Genomic DNA, 23,263 nt, shown 5'->3' with positions numbered 1-23,263 from the left:
ATGTTAAACTACTCCTAAGATAAGGAAAATGACAAGAAATATTGAAATCAATTGTTTTTGATTATGAATTCTGAATCTTTTACAATATAGCCATGAATGACTATTTATAAGCAAATATTTGTAAAAAAAAACTTCCAGCAATAACTACCCAATAACCACCTAAAACTACCCACTCTTCCATATTCATTCCCACAATGCCACATATCCCTCCATGACTTCATGACTTCATAACTTCCTTTAACCTTCAATTCATGCTCAATGTTCTTCACTTTATTCTCCATCATCTTTTCACATTTTCATAACTTCTCATAATCTCAAAATGAGTAGGAGGATGCCACATGTCCTGCAATTATATAAATAATAAATAATAATAAAAATTACAGATTTATAGTGCCAACAACCACACAAACAAATTTGGATAATTTATGAATTTAAAAGGAAAACCTACTTAATGATTTATGGAGTGCCATGTGTTTCATACTCCTTCATTAATCATCATACATCATATTCTCTTATATTCTTCATTCACCCGACATAAAATTATAAGTCTTACCTTCTCTATCAATTATCATATACCATATCCCTTATATTATTCAATCATCCAATATAAAATAATAAGTCCTACCTTCCGGACTAATTAAAATATTATGTCTCGATTCTTAACATTTTCCTATTTTTTGTGACCACTTTACATGTTTGTAGCAAAATTAGTGCAATTTTATTAGAGGGTGACGCATAGAGCTGCCCTGCGGGGGACGAAGGAGGTACCGCAACCATTTTAACTAAATTCACGAACCGGTGTGAGTGTGAGGATAATCTCTGGGCCACTTTTGTGACCATTTTTGTGACCACTTTACATGTTTGTAGCAAAATTAGTGCAATTTTATTAGAGGGTGACGCATAGAGCTGCCCTGCGGGGGACGAAGGAGGTACCGCAACCATTTTAACTAAATTCACGAACCGGTGTGAGTGTGAGGATAATCTCTGGGCCACTTTTGTGACCATTTTTGTGACCACTTTACATGTTTGTAGCAAAATTAGTGCAATTTTATTAGAGGGTGACGCATAGAGCTGCCCTGCGGGGGACGAAGGAGGTACCGCAACCATTTTAACTAAATTCACGAACCGGTGTGAGTGTGAGGATAATCTCTGGGCCACTTTTGTGACCATTTTTGTGACCACTTTACATGTTTGTAGCAAAATTAGTGCAATTTTATTAGAGGGTGACGCATAGAGCTGCCCTGCGGGGGACGAAGGAGGTACCGCAACCATTTTAACTAAATTCACGAACCGGTGTGAGTGTGAGGATAATCTCTGGGCCACTTTTGTGACCATTTTTGTGACCACTTTACATGTTTGTAGCAAAATTAGTGCAATTTTATTAGAGGGTGACGCATAGAGCTGCCCTGCGGGGGACGAAGGAGGTACCGCAACCATTTTAACTAAATTCACGAACCGGTGTGAGTGTGAGGATAATCTCTGGGCCGCCCATTGCTTGTTTGTTTCTACATAAGATGGAGTTGACCCTTCATTCCTTTGCATTTATAGCACTAGTGAAGTTTTAGAGAGAGGGAGAGAGAGCACGGAGAGAGAGAGAGAGAGAGAGAGAGTGAGTGATAGTGATAGCAGAGAGGGAGAGAGATGGAGGGTCTGAAATGGAGTTTGTTAGCTCTGCTACCACTCCTTGCATCTGTTATACTCTTCTACATGAAAACCCCTCCTCAAAAGGTTTGATTTTTATTCCCTCTTTTTACCCTATGAATACATAAACTTGATTTTTTAGATACCCATTTTCGTATGTCCCATTTCAGAGATAAATTCACTCATATACATACATATGTGTACATGATTTTGTATGTATCTGTCTGTCTGTGGCATAAGATATATTATGCTTGTATATTCATCTGGTAATCTGATAAAGGAAACGTGTTTTATTTGATAATGTTTGTTTTATTAAATTTAGGGTCTAAGTGTTTGGTTCATTGGAATTAGTCGGAATGAAATGATTATTCCATCGAAATATTAATTCTCAGGTTTGATTACACTAAAAATATAATGATAAATACATTAATTTCACTAGGTTAATCATTCCATAAGAAAGCCTAAGGAATCATCGTGCCATTCCATTCCATCTCATTCCAATGAACCAAATAGAGCTTTTGGTTCTGTTCTGTTCTGTTCGGTAGGGGTTTGCGGCAAAATTTAACACTGAACCGAACCCTTTTGGTTTTGTAGGTTGAGGAACCGAAACCGACCACATGTTACAGTTTTCGGTTTAACATAAATGTGTGTGATTCAGAGAATTTAAGGGTTTTATAGAAACATATGGAATCCCATCTCAAGAATAAATGAAAAGAGAGTGAGGATGCTCTATGAATGCCTCTCTCCCTAAATTTTATTCCAAAACATATAGGATTGGTTACTTACCTTCTAATGTGCAAAAAATTAAAATATAAAAACTATTTAAATATAATATTTCGGTTAGTATTGATGCAAAAAATTTCAGAACCAAAATAAATGTTATCTTACAAGAAATCAACAGAAAAATCACTAGGAGGAGAATAGGAAAATGGAAAACTGCATCACTTAACGCTTTACGAGGCCAACCCCTTTCTGTCTCTGATAATGGGTTTCACATGACATTTGTAGATAAATTAAAATAAGCAAGGCTCAACTAATTGATTCTGCATCCACACTTGTACAGTTGTAATCATGATTAAAAAAATGATATTGGACCATAACCATCTTGGCATTCTTTTTGGTGATCACCATTACCTTGGAATCCATGTAGGACCCCAAAAATTTCTTGAAATCAAATAGTATTTGTATATTTTCTCTTTATTTTATTGCGTGATGGGTTTAACTTATCGGATAGAGTGTGTCAAAAAATGGAGAGAGCCAACGAGTTTTAACAATATATTTATATGAAACTGAGTAATTTAAATAAGGTTGTTGGAATCTAGTCATCAATTTATTATTATTTTTTATTTTCTTGCGTGATGGGTTTAACTTGTCGGATAGAGTGTGTCAAAAAATGGAGAGAGCCGATGAGTTTTAACAATATATTTTTATGAAACAGAGTAATTTAAATAAGGTTGTTGGAATCTTGTCATCAATTTTTTTATTATTTTTTCTTTAATCAACTAAAGGGATTTCAGTAGATGATGGATCTTTATTCTTTTAATGGTTGTTGGCATAGTTTCATTTCATCATGGTGACTATTGACTGATTGAGCTTACCAAGTCACATTTCAATAGGAAGGTGCAAATAGATAAGAAAAAGAAACAAAAAATCGGATAAAAAAATACTAACCAAAATTTTAGGATGATTATTGGGTGATTTCAATTCTAATTATATTATAATTCATTGATGCATGCAGGCGTGTGTAGGTTTATTCATATATATGTTCTCATTGTGGTTAATTATATGGAGATTTAGCTGTGTTTTATCACTTTTATGGTGTTACAATTTGAATAATTTGATCAAATGTAAACATTATTCTAATAAAATTCAAATATTTTTGTGACAGCCATCTCACAGCGAGTGCAGCCTTCTTGATCACAACGATTTTTGGATATCCAGCAAGCGTATTGTGACACCAAAAGGGGTGATTTCTGGTGCAGGTCCGTCTAATAAGTGATTTTTGTATTAAGAAATGTCATTTTTCATAAATTTTCACAATACCACGAAACGTCATAGTAGATAGATATATGAATCATTACCGATACTTGAAAAGTCTATAATTAATATTTACTGCAAAAGTATGCATTTGCCAAACTTTAGATTCCATTTCATCATTATAGTATACCCATTATATTTAGTACAATACTATACAATTTCTTCAAGCAACAATCTTCTGTAGTGCTGTTGATTAATTTTATGTTATTTACTTCTTACTTTTTAATCAAAGCTGTAAATGATCAGTTGAGGTCAAAGGAGGAAACATTGCGTCTGTAATGGAAGAGGATTGGCAAGAGAATGTCGGGACTGGACAAGTGATTGATTATGGGGAGGCTGTTGTCATGCCTGGTCTGATCGATGTGTAAGATGAGGCAACCATCTTCTTATGAATTTACTTTATTTCTTTGACTTATATAAAATGAAAGAATAATTTGTCTTTGTGTTGTTTACTTTTCCTTCTTTCTTCTTTTGCCATACACTAGATGTCGAAAATGCGCCAGGGACGAAAAATACTCTCGACATAAATAATGCGAGAGCCATAAAAAGCTGATATTTTAAATTTAAAAGTGAGGGCATGGAAAATATAGCATGATATATGCACATAGGACAGGAATATTTGAATGTCAAGTCAATGTATTAATAGATAGTAGGAATTTTGATTACGATTAAGATTTCATTACTTCCAAAGGTATTAAGATGGCAAAACATGATAGGAAAATAATTTTGAGATGTAAGAAGTCTTTGATATTCCCTAATGAAAAAAATGACAACTTCGTGGTTACAGACTTCATAATTCTTTATTATTGAATTATCTGTTGAAAAACTGTCAAAATTTCTGTTCGTTAGCAAGCGAATTATCTATTGGTTGCATATTAAATGATTGCTAAAGCAGGATATTATTCCCTATGATCTGCAAAGGAGTTTAGAGAAAAGATTTTAACGGTGGGAACAATCCTCTTTAGTAAAAACTCTAGCATTTGATTTATATTTTAATATATTTGTTTCTTTTGAACCGAAAAATTAATGAGATGACGATTTTTTTTTTTTTTTTCTCCGGGAAGTTCTTCAGAATGGGCACATTTCTGTCAGTACTCGTAGTTTATTATTATTTTTTAAATTTGTTTGGTAAACAATCGAAACCCATCTTTTATTTTCAACACTCAATTCTCTGCAGTAAAATTTTCTCTTGCATTATACTGGATGGAGGTCTCGTTCACAATTTTTCCTGGAATGTTGCAATTTTCCTAGATTACATCATTGTTCTCTGGTGAACGAGATTGTACACAGCACGTGCAACTAGTGGGGCATGGTTTCGCTATTTGAATTCCCACCTGGATCATTAAAAAATGATATTGGATTTTCCATTCATCTGATTCATGTATTTGCTGAAAAACTTATATTGCTATTGATCAAGTGGTTTTGGGGCTTTTAAATTCTCTTTGATATGAGATTCACAAGTTACCTTTATGGCAGGCATGCGCATCTTGATGATCCTGGAAGAACAGAATGGGAAGGATTTCCTTCAGGGACTAGAGCAGCTGCTGCTGGTTTGTAGATCTTGGTTCTTTATATCTAGTCTTGCTTCAATCATATTTAAGCGAAGAGTTCATAGATTTCTCAGAACCTAATGCTTTAAAACTTTTTGAGTACATGTCTCATTTACATAAATACCTAACCCTATTGGGTTATCTTATATATAGAAATAAGAATTCATTATTTGTTATATCCAATTATATCTGGTTGTTGGCTTTGTAAATCAAACTTTTATCTGCACACGTAACTACGAACTTAATTAACTTCGTTTATACAGGTGGGTTAACAACTTTGGTTGACATGCCTCTTAACAGTTTTCCATCTACAGTTTCCGAAGAAACTTTTGAACTCAAGGTATGGATGGTTAACACCATTAATTTTTCATTTTTTTACCATGGAGGCTCTGCTTAAAGATAAAGCCTGTTTATATCTTTCTGTTTAACTCTTCAATTTTCTTCTTTAAAATCATTATAGTATGCTTGCAATAATCATCATAATCCTATCTCAACTCACTTAAAGAGAATTTTTGACAAGGAAATTTGGAACAATTAAAAAATCAGACTTCGTTTGATCTTCCATAAAATACTGAACACTCAAAAAGCGAACTTCTCAGGAACTTAGCTTCACTTTTTAATTAGGTAGTTAGAAACTTAGAAGTCTGTTCAGGGTTTTTATTTTTAAATTGATAAGTATGAACAGAAGTTTATGTTCTGAGTTCATATTCTTTTGTATTATTGTAGCACCAAAAGTCAGTCTTGGTTGAATCTTTCAGAGACAACTAAACACTCTAAAAGCAAGCTCCCAAAGTGTTTTTGAGTTCATATTCTTATTGTACAAAAACTTGACCAACTATTGCCTTTTCTTGTTATCTTTTTTCCATCTACATAACAGATCAAGGCTGCAGCAAAGAGGATCTATGTTGACGTTGGTATGCTCTTAGAACTATACATGAGAAATCTCATATTTTAATCACTTGTTTTACTCAATTCCAATATTGGCAGGTTTCTGGGGAGGTCTGGTTCCAGAAAATGCATTCAATGGAAGTGCTCTTGAGGGTCTCCTAAAGGCCGGTGTTCTTGGTTTAAAGGTTAGGGAATTATCCGTATTCTTCGCCCCCCCCCTTTCATTTGATGTACTACTTGCTGTTACTCTCAAACAATGTTGCTCAACACCTGGTATATCAGAAAACATTTTAATTTTAATTTTATTTTATTGGCTTGATTTCCAATTCTCTTTCATAATGTGTGTATGTGTTTTCCCCCCCTTTCTCTCCCATGCATCACAATTGCGTACTTACCTTTTTTCCATTATTATACTCCATCCTAGCTTTTTGATTATTGTTGCCTGAAGTTGTTGGAGAATTATGTATTAAATCTGACATTTTAGCTCTTTGCTGTAGTCCTTTATGTGTCCTTCGGGGATCAATGACTTTCCCATGACAAATGCTGGCCATATTAAGGTGCGTTTGGTGTTATTTAGACTGCATATTACATTGATTTATCTGTTTAGTGTTATTTGCTGCCACATCTTTGATGTTTACTGGTACATTTCCAAATTTATCCACGACTTCACAGATGTTTTTATATATATTATTTTATGAACAGTGCAATATATATATTTTTTTCCTTTCATGCACACTCATGCCTCTCATCATGCACCATTTTAATAATTTTCTAATAAAGTTGATCTGCTTATTCACCTGTAGGAAGGATTGTCCATACTGGCAAAGTATAGAAGACCTTTACTTGTACATGCAGAGATTCAACAAGAACTTGAAGATATTGCAGATGATCCTCGATCCTATTCAACATATCTCAAGACTAGGCCTGCTTCATGGTAAAATATTACTTAAGCTTTCCTTTCTTCAAAATTAAGTTGATTTCTCTATGTTCTACTGAGCACCCAAATTATGTTTGTTGTTTATATGAAATTAACGTAAATCAGGCAAATCAATCATAGTACATAAATGCATTATTTTAGAGGCTGCTATTTTTCAGTCATATTTGCACTTATCTACTTCTACCCTCAAAGTATGAAAGGAATGCCTCGTGTGAATTTTACGATGAATGTATTTAACGATGAATGTATTTACGTACTATGATTTGCTTGATTTATGTTAATTTCATGTTAAATGGATGATTATGTTCTTCTTCCGCTCATTTTGTCTCTGATGATTAGGGAAGAGGCAGCTATTAGAGAGCTCTTAACAGTAACAAACAGCACAAGGGCTGGTGGCCCTGCTGAAGGAGCTCATCTTCACATTATTCATCTGTCTGATGCGAGATCTTCCTTAGATCTAATTAAGGTATGTTAGAGTTTCTCTTCGTTCTTGTAGATATAAAATTCTAATCCAAGCATAAAAATTGTATTTTTAAATAAATAAATGATAGCTTTAATAAAGTGAACATGTGCAATTTGTAATGAAAATGAAATTAGGACCCCAGACAATGCATCCAAACTATAATCGAATGACCCCTGTATCAAATGTAGAGAAGGCCAGTGATGTAGGACGAGTAGGGATTATTTTCCTATAAGTAGTGAGCCCGGATTAAGTATACTAGCAACAGCAACAATAGATTTATAGGGCTAGATTTTGTGGGATTTTGTGGCTGCAAAAGCATTTGAAAAAAATAGGAGTTTTAGGATTTGTAAAAGGTAGGGTTTTGGGAATGAAAACACAAGTGCTTAGGAGCTGTTGGTGACTGTTCTAAGCACTATGAACAGTAACCTTGCTGGAGAGAGAGAGAGAGAGAGAGAGAGAGAGAGAGAAGTGTTTCACCCTCACAAGGGATAGGTCAATCATACAAACACAATCTCAAATTTTCATAATAATAACTCTGTTCCTCAATCATTGAGTTACACATATATTTATAGGCTAAAGACTCTCCTAATTCTATAAGGAAAATAATTCAAATTTAAAAACTAAAAATATTTAACAACTACTAATATTCTAGACCAACTATGACTTCCAATTCTACTTAAATCACAATAGGAAACTTTAATGACTTTTAATTTTACTTCAATATCAAACTAGTAATTTAGAATTTTGACCACTAAAGTTATTTTAGACATAATAAAATCCATATATAAGACCCATTTAATAACTTGATCTAAAATAAAATCTATGGGTGACCCCTACGACCCATGTCCAATTATTGGAATTACCATTATACCCTTAATTACTAAAACATATGTAAGTGTGGTAGGTAGAGTTGAGTGTGGTAGGTAGATGTAAGTGTGTTAGGTGAGAGTTGAGTGTGGTTGGTAAATATGTTTTTCTCTTCTATATATAGGAGAGTCATTGTATACAAACAGATATCAATCAATAATACATACAATTTATCTCTATCAATATATTTTTTACATGGTATCAGAGCAATAAGATTTAGGCCTATACTCCTTTCTTTCCGGCGGGCAGCCGGCCGACAACCTTGCCTTCGCTGCCCGCGGGAGTTTTTCAACACATATCACAAAAACATACCTTGACTCCGCTGCCACAAATTCCATAACCGAACCTCCTCTTCCATCACGGTTACATGGCAACACCGTATATGAGATCTGCCCTGTGTGCTCAACCAACCAGCTTGCGCGACCTACGCACCTCGTGTCTGTCGCCTCCAGCCTGGCCATTATTTCCAGCCACAACTCCGCGACTGAGCCACCCCCACCTGCAACCTCACTCGCCTCGGCTGCTTCTCTCTTTCTCTGTCAATGTTCAACCATACTCAGGTAGTCCCGCCAATTTCGCAGCCTACACGGCTGTTCTCAACCCCCATGATCGGATCATGGGCCTGGATTTGCCTTCTGGTGGTCATTTGACTCATGGGTATTACACCTCTGGTGGGAAGAAGATCTCTACCACCTCGATTTACTTCGAGAGTTTGCCTTACAAGGTGGATTCAAGTACTGGGTATATTGATTATGATAGGTTGGCAGAGAAAACAATGGATTTTAGACCCAAATTGATCATTTGTGGTGGGAGGTTTAGCTCTCTCAACCTGCTCTCTCTCCCTCTCGGAAAACACTACTGCACTCAACGCATTTCTCTCTCTCTCACTTTCCCACCCAGGGCACATGCTTTTGTCCTTAATATCTTATTATTCTTATTCTTCCACTGACAACACACACATGACCCTTTTCTCTGCAAGCTTCCCTTTCCCGTAATGCTTTACAGTGCACGCTTTGTATGCACACCAAACCAAAACAAAAAAAAAATATATTTTTATTATAATATATTTCCCCCCATATATTTCCACCATCCTCTAGAATAATAATTCTTCACACACTCCCAATTTGACCAATTCTTTTTCTTATTATATATATATATATATATATATTTTTTTTTTTCTTTTTTCATCCCACCGTTTCAGAACCCATTAACAGTCTGTTCCCCACTCCCACCTTTATTATTTTTCTTCATCATTATCTATTCATCATCCTCATGCTCATCATTTCATCACCATCCCCTTATTTATTTATTTATTTTTTTTCGATTCCCTTTTCAACAAAAAAAAAAAAAAAAAAAAAAAAAAACAAAAAACAAAAAACAAAAACAAATTCCAAATTTGCACAACAACCCATATTTTATTTCTCTCAGGGATCCACCCCAATCACAATTTTACACAAAAAAAAAAAAAAAACACAACCACATCCACAGTGGGATTTTTCCCTTCTCTACTCTGCCGCCGGTCTTTTCTTCTTGCCTCCGTCCTGAGCGGCCCTTGCCGGTGTTGCCTCCGTATTTCCCACTCCACTGGGCATGATCACTACTCCCTGCTCCTCCACTGCAGCATATGGCGGACCTCCAAAACGGAACATTACGGTGGCCTTCCGCTTCAACTCCTTATTTTCCGCCTTTAGCACACTTATCTCTGCTCGCGCATCCTTATACATGCGTTGGAGCAGAGCCAGCTGGGAGTTTAACTGCTGCACCTCATTTGCCCTACTCTGCAGCCGGTGTGACAAGTTTGTGACCGCAGTCATGGTTTCCACACATGACTTCAATGTATACTGATTGGCCTCAATATCCGTTTGCACTGCCATTTTTTGCTCCACCGACCGCATCGGAAAGTTCAATGGAGCAAAACCAGAGGTGTTTGGTTGAGGTTCACGGGCCACCGCACCTGTTATCTCTCCTGTTGACTCGTTGAGGTCGGGAAAGAGAGTGAGCAGACCACGGGAAGATGAGGCCATGCTCTGGGTAGCTGAACGGGAAGAAGAGGCCATGTTTTTTGGGTTGCTGAGTGTTTCCGAGAAGGGTTGGATACAGAGTATTTACAGATTGTTTCAGAATGACAAGTTCAGAGGTTTCAGTCTGGTTTGGTTTCCTCCGCCTCCGCATTGGTTTATATTGACACTGACGACGCGGCCGACATGCCGCTCTGTCGCTCACGTGCCTCGCCGCGTCTCCGGCTCACCTTTTGATGGCTCGACGCTTTCTGTCGGGCACGACTTTTGATGAAGTGGGCGCGCCTTTTGAAGGCGCAACTTTTGATGGCACGCCTTTTTATGGATTGGGCATGCATTTTGATGGCACGTCTTTTTATAGATTGGGCACGCCTTTTGGTGGCACGCCTTTTGAAAGATTGGGCACACCTTTTGAGGGTGCGACTTTTTAGGGGTCCGACAAGACTCTGTAAACTGTCCCGACATTGATTCCGGTTAGCTCTTTCATGGGTCCGACAAGACTCTGTAAACTGTCCCGACATTGATTCCGGTTAGCTCCTTTATGGGTCCGACAAGACTCTGTAAACTGTCCCGACATTAATTCCGATTAGCTCCTTCATGGGTCCGACAAGACTCTGTAAACTGTCCCGACATTGATTCCGGTTAGCTCCTTTATGGGTCCGACAAGACTCTGTAAACTGTCCCGACATTGATTCCGATTAGTTTCTACAAGGGTCCAGCAAGACTCCGTAAACTGTCACAACAACTGTCACAACATTGTCTGCTACAACGGTCCGACATGACCCCATAAACTGTCGTCTACATCGGTCTGCCATAACCATACAGTCTTCTACAACGGTCTGACACGACCATACAGTGTCTCCTATCCTGTTTTATTTTATTTATCAGTTTACTTTCCTGTTTTGTTACTCTCTCAAAACTCAAGTTGGTTAGTATCTATCCTCCTTGAGTTTGAGGGGGGCTGTAAGTGTGATAGGTAGAGTTGAGTGTGTTAGGTGAGAGTTGAGTGTGGTAGGTAGATGTAAGTGTGTTAGGTGAGAGTTGAGTGTGGTTGGTAAATATGTTTTTCTCTTCTATATATAGGAGAGTCATTGTATACAAACAGATATCAATCAATAATACATACAATTTATCTCTATCAATATATTTTTTACAACATACTATAATGGCATGAAGACTTAAAATTATTTCAAATCTTTAATTCTTGATACCCTAAATGTGCTTCATGTGAAATTCTAGATTTGCTCTTTTTCTTTTTTCCATGATCTTCATCAGCCACGGTACAATCCAAAATATTATTAAGACCACTTTTAGGCTCTGGTTATTCATCTCTTTCTCTCATTTGGATCATTTTCCTAAATTTTATTGCACACATTTATGAAGAGTTTGACCAAGAAACAATGTTTCGGAAATAATCTTCTACCAGGCAGACAAATTTTAGTTACTTTTTAAATGAAGCATAGAAGGAAAATGATCTACAAAATTCTAAAAGGCCATGGTCTCATTGTTACGTCTTCATGTTTTGGAAAGTTTTACCAGTACTTTTTATGAATTGAAATTCTATGCTCATTTCACTTCCTTGTTTGTCTAGGAAGCAAAAAACAGCGGTGATAGCATAACTGTTGAAACTTGCCCCCATTATTTAGCCTTTTCGGCCGAAGAGATTCATGATGGGGATACCCGTTTTAAGTGTGCTCCACCCATTCGTGATGCTGCCAATAGAGAAAAACTATGGGGAGCATTGATGGTATATGCAATTTAATGATAAAAATTTCTGTTGCCTTCTTTTTTTTGGTGTCATCATACAGTTTTACTTGATTCAATGTACATTTCAGGATGGACATATTGACATGCTAAGCTCTGATCATTCACCAACAGTTCCAGAACTCAAACTCTTCAATGATGGTAACTTTTTGAAGGCATGGGGTGGTGTATCTTCTTTGCAGGTTAGTGAGTTCACTAGTCCCATATGACTCTTTTCCAGAGTACAGTATATATTAAAATGAATTTGATTCCACTTAACAAGGTTACTCGATGTAGGTGGTTTTGGTTTTGAAGTCAACTCGATGTTAAAATACATTTTTATATTGAAACAATTGTTAGTTTAGATGTGACTGCAATTTTTTGAAAAATTATAGTTCGCACGCTTCAAGTTATTAATGTTCTTACTTTTCTGAGGATTGATTTTTTTATCCCTGAATGTGATTTGTCTTTTGATTGTTTCGAGGACTGTCTTCTTTGCTGAGCACAGTTTGTTCTTCCTGTGACATGGTCCTATGGGCGTAAATATGGAATGACTTTGGAACAGTTAGCTTCATGGTGGAGTGAGAAGCCTGCCAAACTTGCCGGCCTAGATTTGAAGGTAACACTCATAGTTGTTCTGTCTCCTTCTGGCCCACACATGGCATTTTCATTGAACTTCCTTGAAATAATTTGAAACACTGATGTAGAGAAAATGAAATAAGGCATTACTTTCTTTTTGGCCACTGCCTCGTTACAATTTAGATGATGAGCTGAAAAAATCCAATCAGTATATATAATCTGGTCTACGATTAACTTGAGTTGCAGTATCAAATGAAATTGTTACCTTACAAAAAAAAAGTACATCTTCATTTTGATGTTGTGGTCTGTGACAACTTAGCTGTGTTTTATGGCTTAAAATAATAGTGGGTTAATTGCCATTGTATAATGAACCTGTGCAGGGGGCGATTGCAATTGGAAACCATGCAGATATAGTGGTGTGGGAACCAGAAGTGGAGTTTGACCTCAATGATAGTCATCCTACATATGTCAAGCATCCTGTATGTGTTCTTTATGCCACCGTTGTTCAATTTCTAAGTTACCCATCTCAGTTTAATTTTCTGTGCTGATATTTTTTTTTTTGCTTGGGTTTTGTGCTGATTTAACCATTCCATTTTTTATTTTTATTTATTTTTATTTTTTATTTTTTAATTTTTTTTTAAACAATGAAAACGAAAACAAATATATGCAGCAGATTTTCCATTTCACCACTTCTTTGTTTTCTGAAAAAAGAAAAAGGGAAGCAATTAAACGGAAATAATCTCTTAGAGACCAAAAGAGTTAATATGTGATGATTGGGAGACCTTATTCAGTTACTTAATGGGCTAACTCGTCTTCTTTCCAACCTTAGGTGTGATTTTGGCTTTAGAAATATCAAACATTGACGTGCATAAATGGCTCGAAACTTCAACACGAACAAATATGGCTTTTTTTTTTTTTTTTTTTATAATATTTTTATTATAGGCAATAGAGGGTGATTCTCTCCCTTTTCTCGCTTTCCTTTTGGAAATGTTCCTACTTGTCTTTGCATAGAGTATCTCAGCCTACATGGGATCAAGACTATCTGGAAAAGTTTTGGCGACTTTCGTGAGAGGCAACCTTGTCTACAAAGAAGGGAAGCACGCTCTTGCTGCCTGTGGCGTCCCCATCCTTGCAAGATAATGAGATGAACTTGCAGGTAGTTCTCAATTGTCTTATGAATTTGGCTATCATATTTATTCTCTTTATTAGTGTCGTGACTTTTCACATGCCTGTTTTGTGATCATTTTGCAAACTTTTTTTTTTTGATGAATTAGGTTTCAGTTAAGATGGTTCACCAATTGTGGGGGATCTGGGGGGCAATGTAAGAGAATACCAATCACTTTGATCTGTTGATCTGACTGGGCGTTTCAAGTCATTGGATGATTCTGGCTATGGACCTACTGTTGATTGGTTGTATATTTGGATGCATATGAGGGAAATGTACATATTGCGACCTACAAAAACTGAGCCAAAAAAATAAAAAAAATGAAACCTAGAAAATTTCACTGCAGGATTTTCAATTTCATTCTAAAAAAGATCACAACTTCTAATATTAATTTGTCTTCTCAATCCTGAGTTCATTGTCACTCACGTCTATCCCCCATAATCAATGAAGTTGGGTTGAATGATGTTTACTTACATGCTTTATGTAATGAGAAAAGGAAAGCAAAACAATCATGACCATTGAAGTATGGACATTTAAACTTTTAAAACTCTACTCTGACTCCACTTTTTATTGTTTTTCTTATAATGAAGAAATATTTAAAGAAACCATAGAAAACATACAAAATCAGCCTGCCCTGCCCTATTTAGGGAATCTTTAGCCATAATATGTGCTTTTGTCTCTTAATAGGTGCCGTGATCAACTATGATACCAAAATGATTGACTCTGATACCAAATGACATAGGTTGCTCTTGGATGAAGAGTATACGCTCCATTAAGATGGATTGGGTATTCCGATGGCCTTGAAAGATATGGATGTGGAATGTAGCTTAACCGCAAAACGTAAATCATCATCATCCTTGCCCCGAACTTGCAATTTGGGAATTTCATCAATAGCGGGAAACTGCTTATATAACTTCGACTGCAATTTTGACTTATCAAACGCTGTGACATAAATATTATGCTCTCGCAGTTTGATTGATCCTGGAACATTGCAATCCTGTTGTTTGTTTATCATCTGTAGCTGGCGGTACTGATTGATGTATTCTCAAGGTTGGCCTCCATAAAGCCTACAAGATTATCATAAATTGACAGATAATATAAGGGTGCTCTTAATATCACCCGCATAATATTTTGGACCCCTTCTTTAATTACTAAAACCAAATTTAAAATTTTTTAAAATTTGTTTGGACATTCCACTTAATACCAAAATTGACCTTAACCCTCTCAAACCCTAACCATATCCCCCACCCGAGTCACTATCCACCATCAATAGCTTTGGCACCATCGCTAGCTTCGGACATCGCACCTTGCCCCCCCCCCCTCCCTCCCATCCTTCCCTAGCTCTACCCCTCCCCAATCCTCTCCCACCACCTTCCAACCTCTCCCTTTCCCTTGTCACACCACCAACTATTGTGACGAGAGAGAGAGAGAGAGAGAGAGAGAGAGAGAGAGAGAGAGAGAGAGAGAGAGAGAGAGAGAGAGAGAGAGAGAGAGAGAGAGAGAGAGAGAGAGAGAGAGAGAGAGAAGAGGGGCTAGAGGGTGGCATCGATAGGTGGGGACGGGCTGGGCATGGTGCCAATGGGTTGGGGGGCAAGGGGGCTGGGAAGGGATTAGGGAGGTTAGAGGTGAGGTTAAAATTAAAATTTCAGGTTAGAATGATAATAAATAAAAAAAAGAGCAGGTTGATTCCAATCTAGGGATCTTACTGTCTGAATTCGTAGAGGTCATTGTAGGTCCCAGTACAATTATCCAATCCATTTAATTTTAGGTCAGGTCCAGTCTGTGTATGTTATTCAAAAAAACCATAATAATCATAGTCATATAATTTTATTATTTTTGTTTTAAAAAGAATCAGATGACAAGTTGAATTTTGAAATTAATTTTTTTTTTCTAGAGATAAATATAATAAAATTATATAAGTATAATTTTTGAATCAATTTATTTATTTTTCATGCATGACCTACATACCCAAGTTAAAAAAAAGATATGTATATGTGGGGGGTTCAATTCAAGGAAGAATTGCTGCTAAAAAAAAATAAAAAATAAAAATTCAAGGAAGAGTTTAGTCCTATCATGACAAGGTTCCACCACTTTCCTGAAATCAATCCCAATTGACAATTTCTTGGAAAGCTCAAAATGACTGGCAATCTGTTCCAGATCCAGTAAAAAATTTTCTTGGCTGTATTTACACAACCCCATGACAAAATAACATACATTACACTTAGCACCACCTCATGCACGCATAATCACCATCTTTGGTGCCACGTAACCCTTTGGCATCTTCCATTTGCTTTCTGTTCTGTTCTAACTATACACAAAGGATAAGCGTGGGCTGTTTGTCTTCAACCCTAGTTTATATTTGCTGGAGAGAAATATATATGTCGAGAAACCAGTTTTATTGTTGGCAGTACTAAAACTGTTGAAGTGTTTATTGCAAAATGTTGGCAGGTTTTGAGAAATCCACTGGAAAACCGCCAGAGGAGCTGAGTCTTCCTTGGAAGGGTATGCCGGATTTGAAAACCGGGGAAGAGACTGTAGAGATTTTCCGTTCATGGCGGCCTCATTCAATGCTGTTCAACCTCCCAAATGGGAATTCCATGGCTTTGTCACATGAGGATGAGTGTCCTTTGCATCCAAGGTATTGGATTGGATCTCCAACTATGATTTGAACTGTCATGCATGGTTAATTTTCTATCTAATCGATCTGTATCACTAATCGGTCTGTATTCGGATAATATAAGATGATATAAAATGGTAAAAAAAGAAAGGGTGATATTCACTTTTTTCTATGCAAGTTATGTCGAGAACTGGAACATGTTACTTATTATTTCAGCACAAGATCATCTGTCCTTAAAAAAAAGGTGCTTTCCGACCATTGTCCTATACATTTACAGAATCATAAGTATACGATTTTTAATTAATTTTTAAATAAAATCAAAAAACAGATTCGTGTGACAGAAGGACAAACATTTTTTTGGGGATAGAGAATCCCAATACTCTGTAGGCCCATTCTCTATGAGTAATTTAATGTGTTGATGTATAAATGTCCCTTTTGAATTTCGAAATTGAATTGATCTACACTAATGTAAATCCTGGTTGTCCATAATGTGATCGGAAAAGAAAATGAGTGATAACCAGAATTGATGCATATGATCAGAATGATGTCTCTTCACACACACACACAAACACAAAAATAAATAAATTCACTATTTTTACTATTGCAATTTGGAAAGTAATGTTCTTGCTTTTGTTATTAGTAAATGAAAAAAATACATAAAAATGCACATGAAACACTGCATTCTATGCACTTTCTGTGTGTTTGTAGCATTGCATAAATTAAGTTTTCTATTTTTTGTATTAGGTCTATTGTTGTCGTGGACGATGTGTATTGTATTTTCCTTGGAATGTTAGTGTCACGACCCCAAACCGCCCCTAGTAGTTTGGTGCCGTGATGGCCAGTAATCCGTAATTACCGGAGGCCAATTTCAAGGATTCACACACAATCAGAGTATATATATAGGGGGCTCACAAATGCGGAAGTAAGAATTCAAAATACAAGTGGTCCATAAGAGTCGTGCATAAGTTTGAATGGAATGGCATACATCTTTACATAGCTTTAATACAACAATGAAGTACAAAATACATCTTGACCAAAAGGCTTCTCAAGCCGACATATACAAATTACACATGAAATATAAGCTAAGAAGCATGATCTTCAAGACGTTACAAAATGCTAATCCAAAATACGTCGGCAATGCACTCAAAACACATCGGCAGCACATCTAGGCCTCAATGCCTTCTTGCTCATCACCTACATATATATATAGAGAGGGTGAGCTTGGATACTCAGTGAATGATATTAGAAATAAAGGTTTTTGCATGATTGATATCCGAGATTCTTTCAAGACAATACATAGTATAACTTCACAAATCAAGGGGTAAGTTAAGTTCGTTTGTCAGTCTTTCGAGTTCCTCGGATGTTAATAACATCTACATAATACATGGGGTGATGACATTCCAAGACAAGAGTGCAGTTGCATTATAGTCCCCTGGCACTAAGGACTTTCAAGACAAGAGTGCAGTTGCATTATAGTCCCCTGGCACTAAGGACTTTCAAGACAAGAGTGTAGTTGCATTATAGTCCCCTGGCACTAAGGACTTTCAAGAAATGTCATCAAAACAAGATAGTGTTTGATATTCAAATAGGGGTAATCATTCATGCTAAATCAATTACTTTTATCAAAACAAGGCAAAGCTTTATCAAAACGTTATAACATAACTTTATTAAAAATACCACTCACATAGCTCTTCGAACGTCGGGGTCGAGACAAGCCCAAGTCCTACAAACACATGGCAAGGCCTATTGAATGCACTTTCAAACAAGCTTCATATGTATACAAATGATTTCGGAAAACATGCTGGGCACTAACCAGGTCTAGGCCGAGGTTCCACACCTCCTTGCCGAGGTGTGTTCCCGAGGGCCATATTCAAGGAAAAGAAGTCGGGGAAAATCTGGGTTCCCCTCAGTTGGTGAATCGTGAAGAACATGAACACGAAGAACATGAAAAATATGAATGCTCAATCACAACTTGTTATCACAAAATCTGAGATTTTCATGCTACGAGTTCAAAGACACGGACTTGGGTACCCATACTTGAGGTTCTTGCGAAAACAAACACAAAAACATGATTCTCGATGCAAACTTTCGGATCGAAACAAGACTTTTTCTTCAAGAACACATGAGCACTATTTTCTCTTTCTAAAACCGAACTTTAAGTCGATGCATGGCTTACAAATCATTTACAATCATGCAATGCAATAACATAGACATATAGAACAACAAGAGCGGATCAAGAATCTAACCTTAGAACACGGATCTAACGGTTTGATCTCAAGGAATCAAGCTCGAAGATTTACTTTCTCACTCTAAAACTTCTTCTTCCTCCTAGAGCTTCTCTCTCTACTTTCCAAAACAATATACAACAAAATGATAGGTTCTCACACTCGGTTCTGGGTTTAACCCTCTGCTGGGACACGTGGCGGTGACTGGTTGGGTTTTCCCTCAAAAGGTGGCTGACAGACCAGACAAAAGCATGGGCGAAAGGGTGTTCAACAAGTAAAGCGGTATGGGCTCTCTGGCAAGGCAATGTCATCGGCCAAGAACAAGGCATCGGTAAGCAGGGTGACAAGGACATCGGCTAGGAAGGACAACACTTGACCTAGCTGTGCCACACCTCGGCCTAGATGTGCCACACCTCGGTCTAGGTCGTACCAATCTAGGAGCAAGATCACTTGGGTTCAAAGGTGACATCTCGGCCTAGATGATACACATCTCTGCCTTGGTGATGAACACTTCGGCCTAGATAATGACATCTCGGCCAATATGCCAGGACGAAGGTAGAGGTCAGCCAAAGTGGTTCCAAGATGGTTCTAGGCTTAGGATGACCTCGGCTTGGAATAACCTAGGCTTAACATGACTTAGGCACGAGACTTCAAGAAGGAACAAAGCATGCACAAAACAATTAGGCAAAACAAGACAAGATTCCTGATTGTGACTTAACAAGACAAGATTATGCAAATGCACATGAATATGACTAGGACATGAATGTGGGTTATTACAGTTAGAGAACACTTGTGACTTGCGTAGTCACTACGGTCTCTCAAGACAAGTGACAGAAGCCATGGTAGTGGTCGAAGCTTACAAAGTCTTAAGAGATCGTACACCCTATCCTCCCGATCAAGTTGTTAGAGACCTCCAAGGAAAATTTGCCTTTGTTCTGTTTGATGCTCGAGCCAACACACTTTTTATAGCCAGGGTGAGTTTGAACACAACTCAAAGTTGCACCCAATGGTAGCATTCTTGATATGATTTACAGTAAGTTTGCTTAAAGTTGCTTACTTCATGAAATGTCTTCAAGAAATGTTTCATTGCAATTGGTTGAAGTTTTTGATATTTTTAAAAGGGCCGAGTCTTTCTTGTAACTCCTAAAGTTGCATTGTCTAAGATGACCGATGTACCGTTGGCCACATACTGGGGCATATGAGGAGGTTTGCTCCTATCGAGATAGGAGGAAAGCCTCATTCTTAATCAATCGCTTGCCACATACTGGGGCACATGAGGAGGTTTCCTCCTATCTAGATAGGTGGAAAGCCTCATTCTTAATTTTTACAATAACAACGTTATCAACAACACAAAAACAAATCACAGAATGGAATACAAATACTCATATGTCAATAGGTCTCTTATTGTGTGTGGCCCATAGGCATGTGAGTGTTGATGCTCCCATATTTAGTGATTTATTTATGTGTTAATAATATTTTTGTTTTTTAAATTCCAATATTTATTCCGAAGCTCTCATTCTATGCTAAATGCTTTATAAATTGTGGAAACTGCATTTTTCCCAATGTTGAGTGATTCATCAACAATGCTAGACTTGGGGGGAAAAAATTACTAGGCTTAATCTTGACCATTTTGCTAATTATTGAAGGATCGTGATGGTTGCATTCCACTTCAATGGAGAATGGCCAGAGATGGGTCCTTGGTCTGTTCTGATGATCCAAATGTCATTGCAGAGGCTTGTGGAAATTGCTGTACTTTTTTTCCTCCAGGTTTCCCTCTCTTTTTCACCCAATACATTCTGCATTTTGCTCTTAGTACGTAATTTTTGCATAACTTACAAAATTGCCCCTCGTTAGAGATGAAAAAATGACAAGTGTAAAGCTTCGAAGGAGGGACAATTTAGGTACCTAACAAAGTACAAAAGGCTTTATTGCTCGTAACTGTCTAATAAAACAAATTAAAGGTTAAAAGGAGAGTGCGGATAGCACTAATGTACATAATAAGTGTGAAAAATGTTATGAGTTGTGTTCATTTGCAGGGAATTTTTTTAACGAAAAGAGTCACAGAACAAAGACGATGAAAGTTAATAAGTGACTACGAATGGGTCCTACCCTAAGTTGAATTCACCTAATATTTGTTGCTTTATGATTTTTTTTGTGCAAGGATTCTGTGTAAGTAAATTTCTCAAATGTTAGTTATTATAAGATAAAAAGGAAGTGAAAATTAGAATATTGTGTACCAGTTTAATTGTATATCGGGCTGTGTTTTGTGAGCTTCTTGTTGTGCCTAGGAGGTAGAAAACAATCACACACAAGCACACAAGCAAGAACACACAAAAATTTACGTGGTTTAGCAAATTGCCTACGTCCACGAGCAGCGGATTTCACTATATGGAAAGAAATACAAAATTACAACAATGGAGGAGGAGGAGACACTATTCTCACTCAATTCACACCCACTCACTCAATTGCTTACACTTTGCTTACATTTTCTGATTTCACCACACCACACTCCTCCCATTCATTATCCATTTATGGATGCAATGGGAGAGCCAAAGTCTTCAACAAGCCACTGACAACATTTATGGTAGCCACCAACAAGATCAACTACCTACCATGAGTAGCTCTGTTGAATCTCTAGCCCAAATCTTTAGCTTCTTCATTTGTCTTCAATCAGCAACTATTGTTGACAAAGTGAATCAGAGCCAAATCTTCAACAAATCCCCACCTTGGCGAGGATTCTCCATCCAACATAGTGATCAATCAACACTGCCATGCACCCGAAGGTGCTCAGTTCCGAGAGATGTTGACCAAGTCCAAACAGTGTTGGAACTTGATCCCAAAAACCACTTTTGTGAGCATATCGACTGGATTATTTGCAGTACTAATCTTTTGAAGCAGAATATTCCCTTCATTCACAATTTCTCAGAAGAAATGGAAATGAACATCAATGTGCTTGGTGCGGGAATGATGAACTTCTTTGCCAAACAAATGGCACTTTAACTGTTTCAACATGCTTCTGAACAATACCCAAGTTCTCAATCAAGCCATGTAGCCAAATAGCTTCCTTAAAGGCTTCTGTCACTGCTATGTACTCTGCCTCTGTAGTAGACAAAGCCACCGTTGATTAAAGCGTTGACCTCCAACTCACCGGCCCTTTAGCAAGTGTAAATAAATACCCTGTTGTTGGCCGGCATTTGTCCAAGTCACCAGCATAATCTAAGTTCATATATCCAACCAAATTCTATCTGAGTCGACTATCTTTCTCTAACTTTAATCCCAGATTAACTGTGCCATGTATATACCTTAGGATCTATTTTACTGTATGCCAGTGACCTTTCCTCGAATCAAGAATATACCTGGTTACTATACTCACAGCATGTGAGATGTCAGGCCTTGTACAAATCATAACATACATTAATGCACCGATTGCATTTGCATATGGAACTTGTGCCATATGCTTCTGTTTTTCTTCTGTGCGTGGAGACATTGAAGCACTAAGCTTGAAATGAGGGGCCAATGGTGTACTCACAACTTTTGTTTTTCCATTTATGCCACATCTATCTAACACATTTTTCAAATACTGGGTTTGCGTCAAACAAACCATGCGCTTCTTCCTATCTCTTTTGATCTCTAATGCCAAGAATTTTCTTTGCTTCACCATGATCCTTCATTTCAAACTCTTCTGCCAACTGTGCCTTGAGTTTGTCAATCTCTAACTTGCTTTCGGATGCAATTAGCATATCATCTACATATAAGAGCAAATAGATGAAGGAACCATCAGAAAGCTTACAGAAATATACACAATGATCAAATTGACTTCTTGTGTATTCTTTCTCTATCGTGAACCAATCAAATCGCTTGTACCACTGTCTCGGGGATTGCTTCAACCCGTACAACGATTTGTTTAGCTTACAAGCCCAATTCTCTTTTTCAGCAACTTTGAAACCATCTGGTTGGGACATGTATATCTCCTCTTCAAGATCTCTATGTAAGAAGGCAGTTTTGACGTCGAGTTGGGTGAGCTCGAGATCAAACTATGTAACCAAAGCTAGCAAGATACGAATAGATGTGTGCTTCACAATAGGTGAGAATACCTCATTATAGTCTATTCTTTCCTTCTGGGCATAGCCTTTAACTACCAATCTAGCTTTGAATTTGATGTTGTCTTTGCCTGGGATGCCTTCCTTCTTGGTGTAAACCCACTTATATCTAATTGCTTTCTTGCCGTTTGGAAGTTGCACTAACTCCCAAGTCTAGTTCTTATAGAGTGATCCGATCTCTTCATCCATAGCCCCCTTCTATTTGACACTTTCTGCATTCTGCACGGCTTTTTTGAAAGTGCAAGGAATATTGTCTTCAATGATTGGAAGTACATAGGTCACCATATCGGTCATCCAACCGGGTTGCTTAGTAACCCTTTTTTCTTTTCTGATTGCAATTGGTTCTGACTGTTGTGAGGCCTCTTGAACTAGATCTTCATTCTCATCTAAACTCTCTTAAGGATCTTCTTTAGAGCTATCAACTGAAAGTTCT

At 37.2% G+C, this 23,263-nt stretch overlaps 2 protein-coding genes across 9 annotated transcripts; both read left to right on the top strand.

Moving 5' to 3' along the window:
* The first annotated feature begins 1,341 nt into the window (after positions 1 to 1,341).
* On the top strand, positions 1,342 to 15,027 carry ALN (allantoinase). 8 transcript variants are annotated; one of them, XM_082888539.1, is made up of 16 exons: positions 1,342 to 1,728; positions 3,530 to 3,623; positions 3,925 to 4,042; positions 5,155 to 5,228; positions 5,492 to 5,568; positions 6,106 to 6,142; positions 6,216 to 6,301; positions 6,614 to 6,673; positions 6,920 to 7,050; positions 7,393 to 7,519; positions 11,993 to 12,148; positions 12,237 to 12,347; positions 12,653 to 12,763; positions 13,104 to 13,202; positions 13,735 to 13,879; positions 13,998 to 14,269. In XM_082888539.1, the coding sequence occupies exons 1-15, from the start codon at positions 1,642 to 1,644 to the stop codon at positions 13,861 to 13,863; spliced, it is 1,497 nt and encodes a 498-aa protein (XP_082744665.1). In that variant the 5' UTR covers positions 1,342 to 1,641; the 3' UTR covers positions 13,864 to 13,879; positions 13,998 to 14,269. The 8 variants fall into 8 exon arrangements, 5 of the variants coding, with proteins under 5 accessions (XP_082744665.1, XP_082744666.1, XP_082744667.1 ...); XR_014340964.1 differs by having other exon boundaries at positions 1,360 to 1,728; positions 12,710 to 12,763; positions 13,666 to 13,879; XR_014340963.1 differs by having other exon boundaries at positions 1,360 to 1,728; positions 13,666 to 13,879.
* On the top strand, positions 14,683 to 20,714 carry LOC114287010 (stem-specific protein TSJT1-like). Its single transcript, XM_082888960.1, has 5 exons — positions 14,683 to 14,710; positions 16,337 to 16,526; positions 17,250 to 17,298; positions 19,510 to 19,704; positions 20,377 to 20,714. The coding sequence occupies exons 1-5, from the start codon at positions 14,683 to 14,685 to the stop codon at positions 20,548 to 20,550; spliced, it is 636 nt and encodes a 211-aa protein (XP_082745086.1). The 3' UTR covers positions 20,551 to 20,714.
* Positions 20,715 to 23,263: the final 2,549 nt, after the last annotated feature.

The sequence above is a fragment of the Camellia sinensis genome, chromosome 9, assembly GCF_055761805.1.
Source record: "Camellia sinensis isolate YWXY chromosome 9, ASM5576180v1, whole genome shotgun sequence".
NCBI classification, from domain to species: domain Eukaryota; kingdom Viridiplantae; phylum Streptophyta; class Magnoliopsida; order Ericales; family Theaceae; genus Camellia; species Camellia sinensis.
Note: the sequence above shows the minus strand (reverse complement) of the source record. Positions and strands in the feature narration are given on the sequence as shown.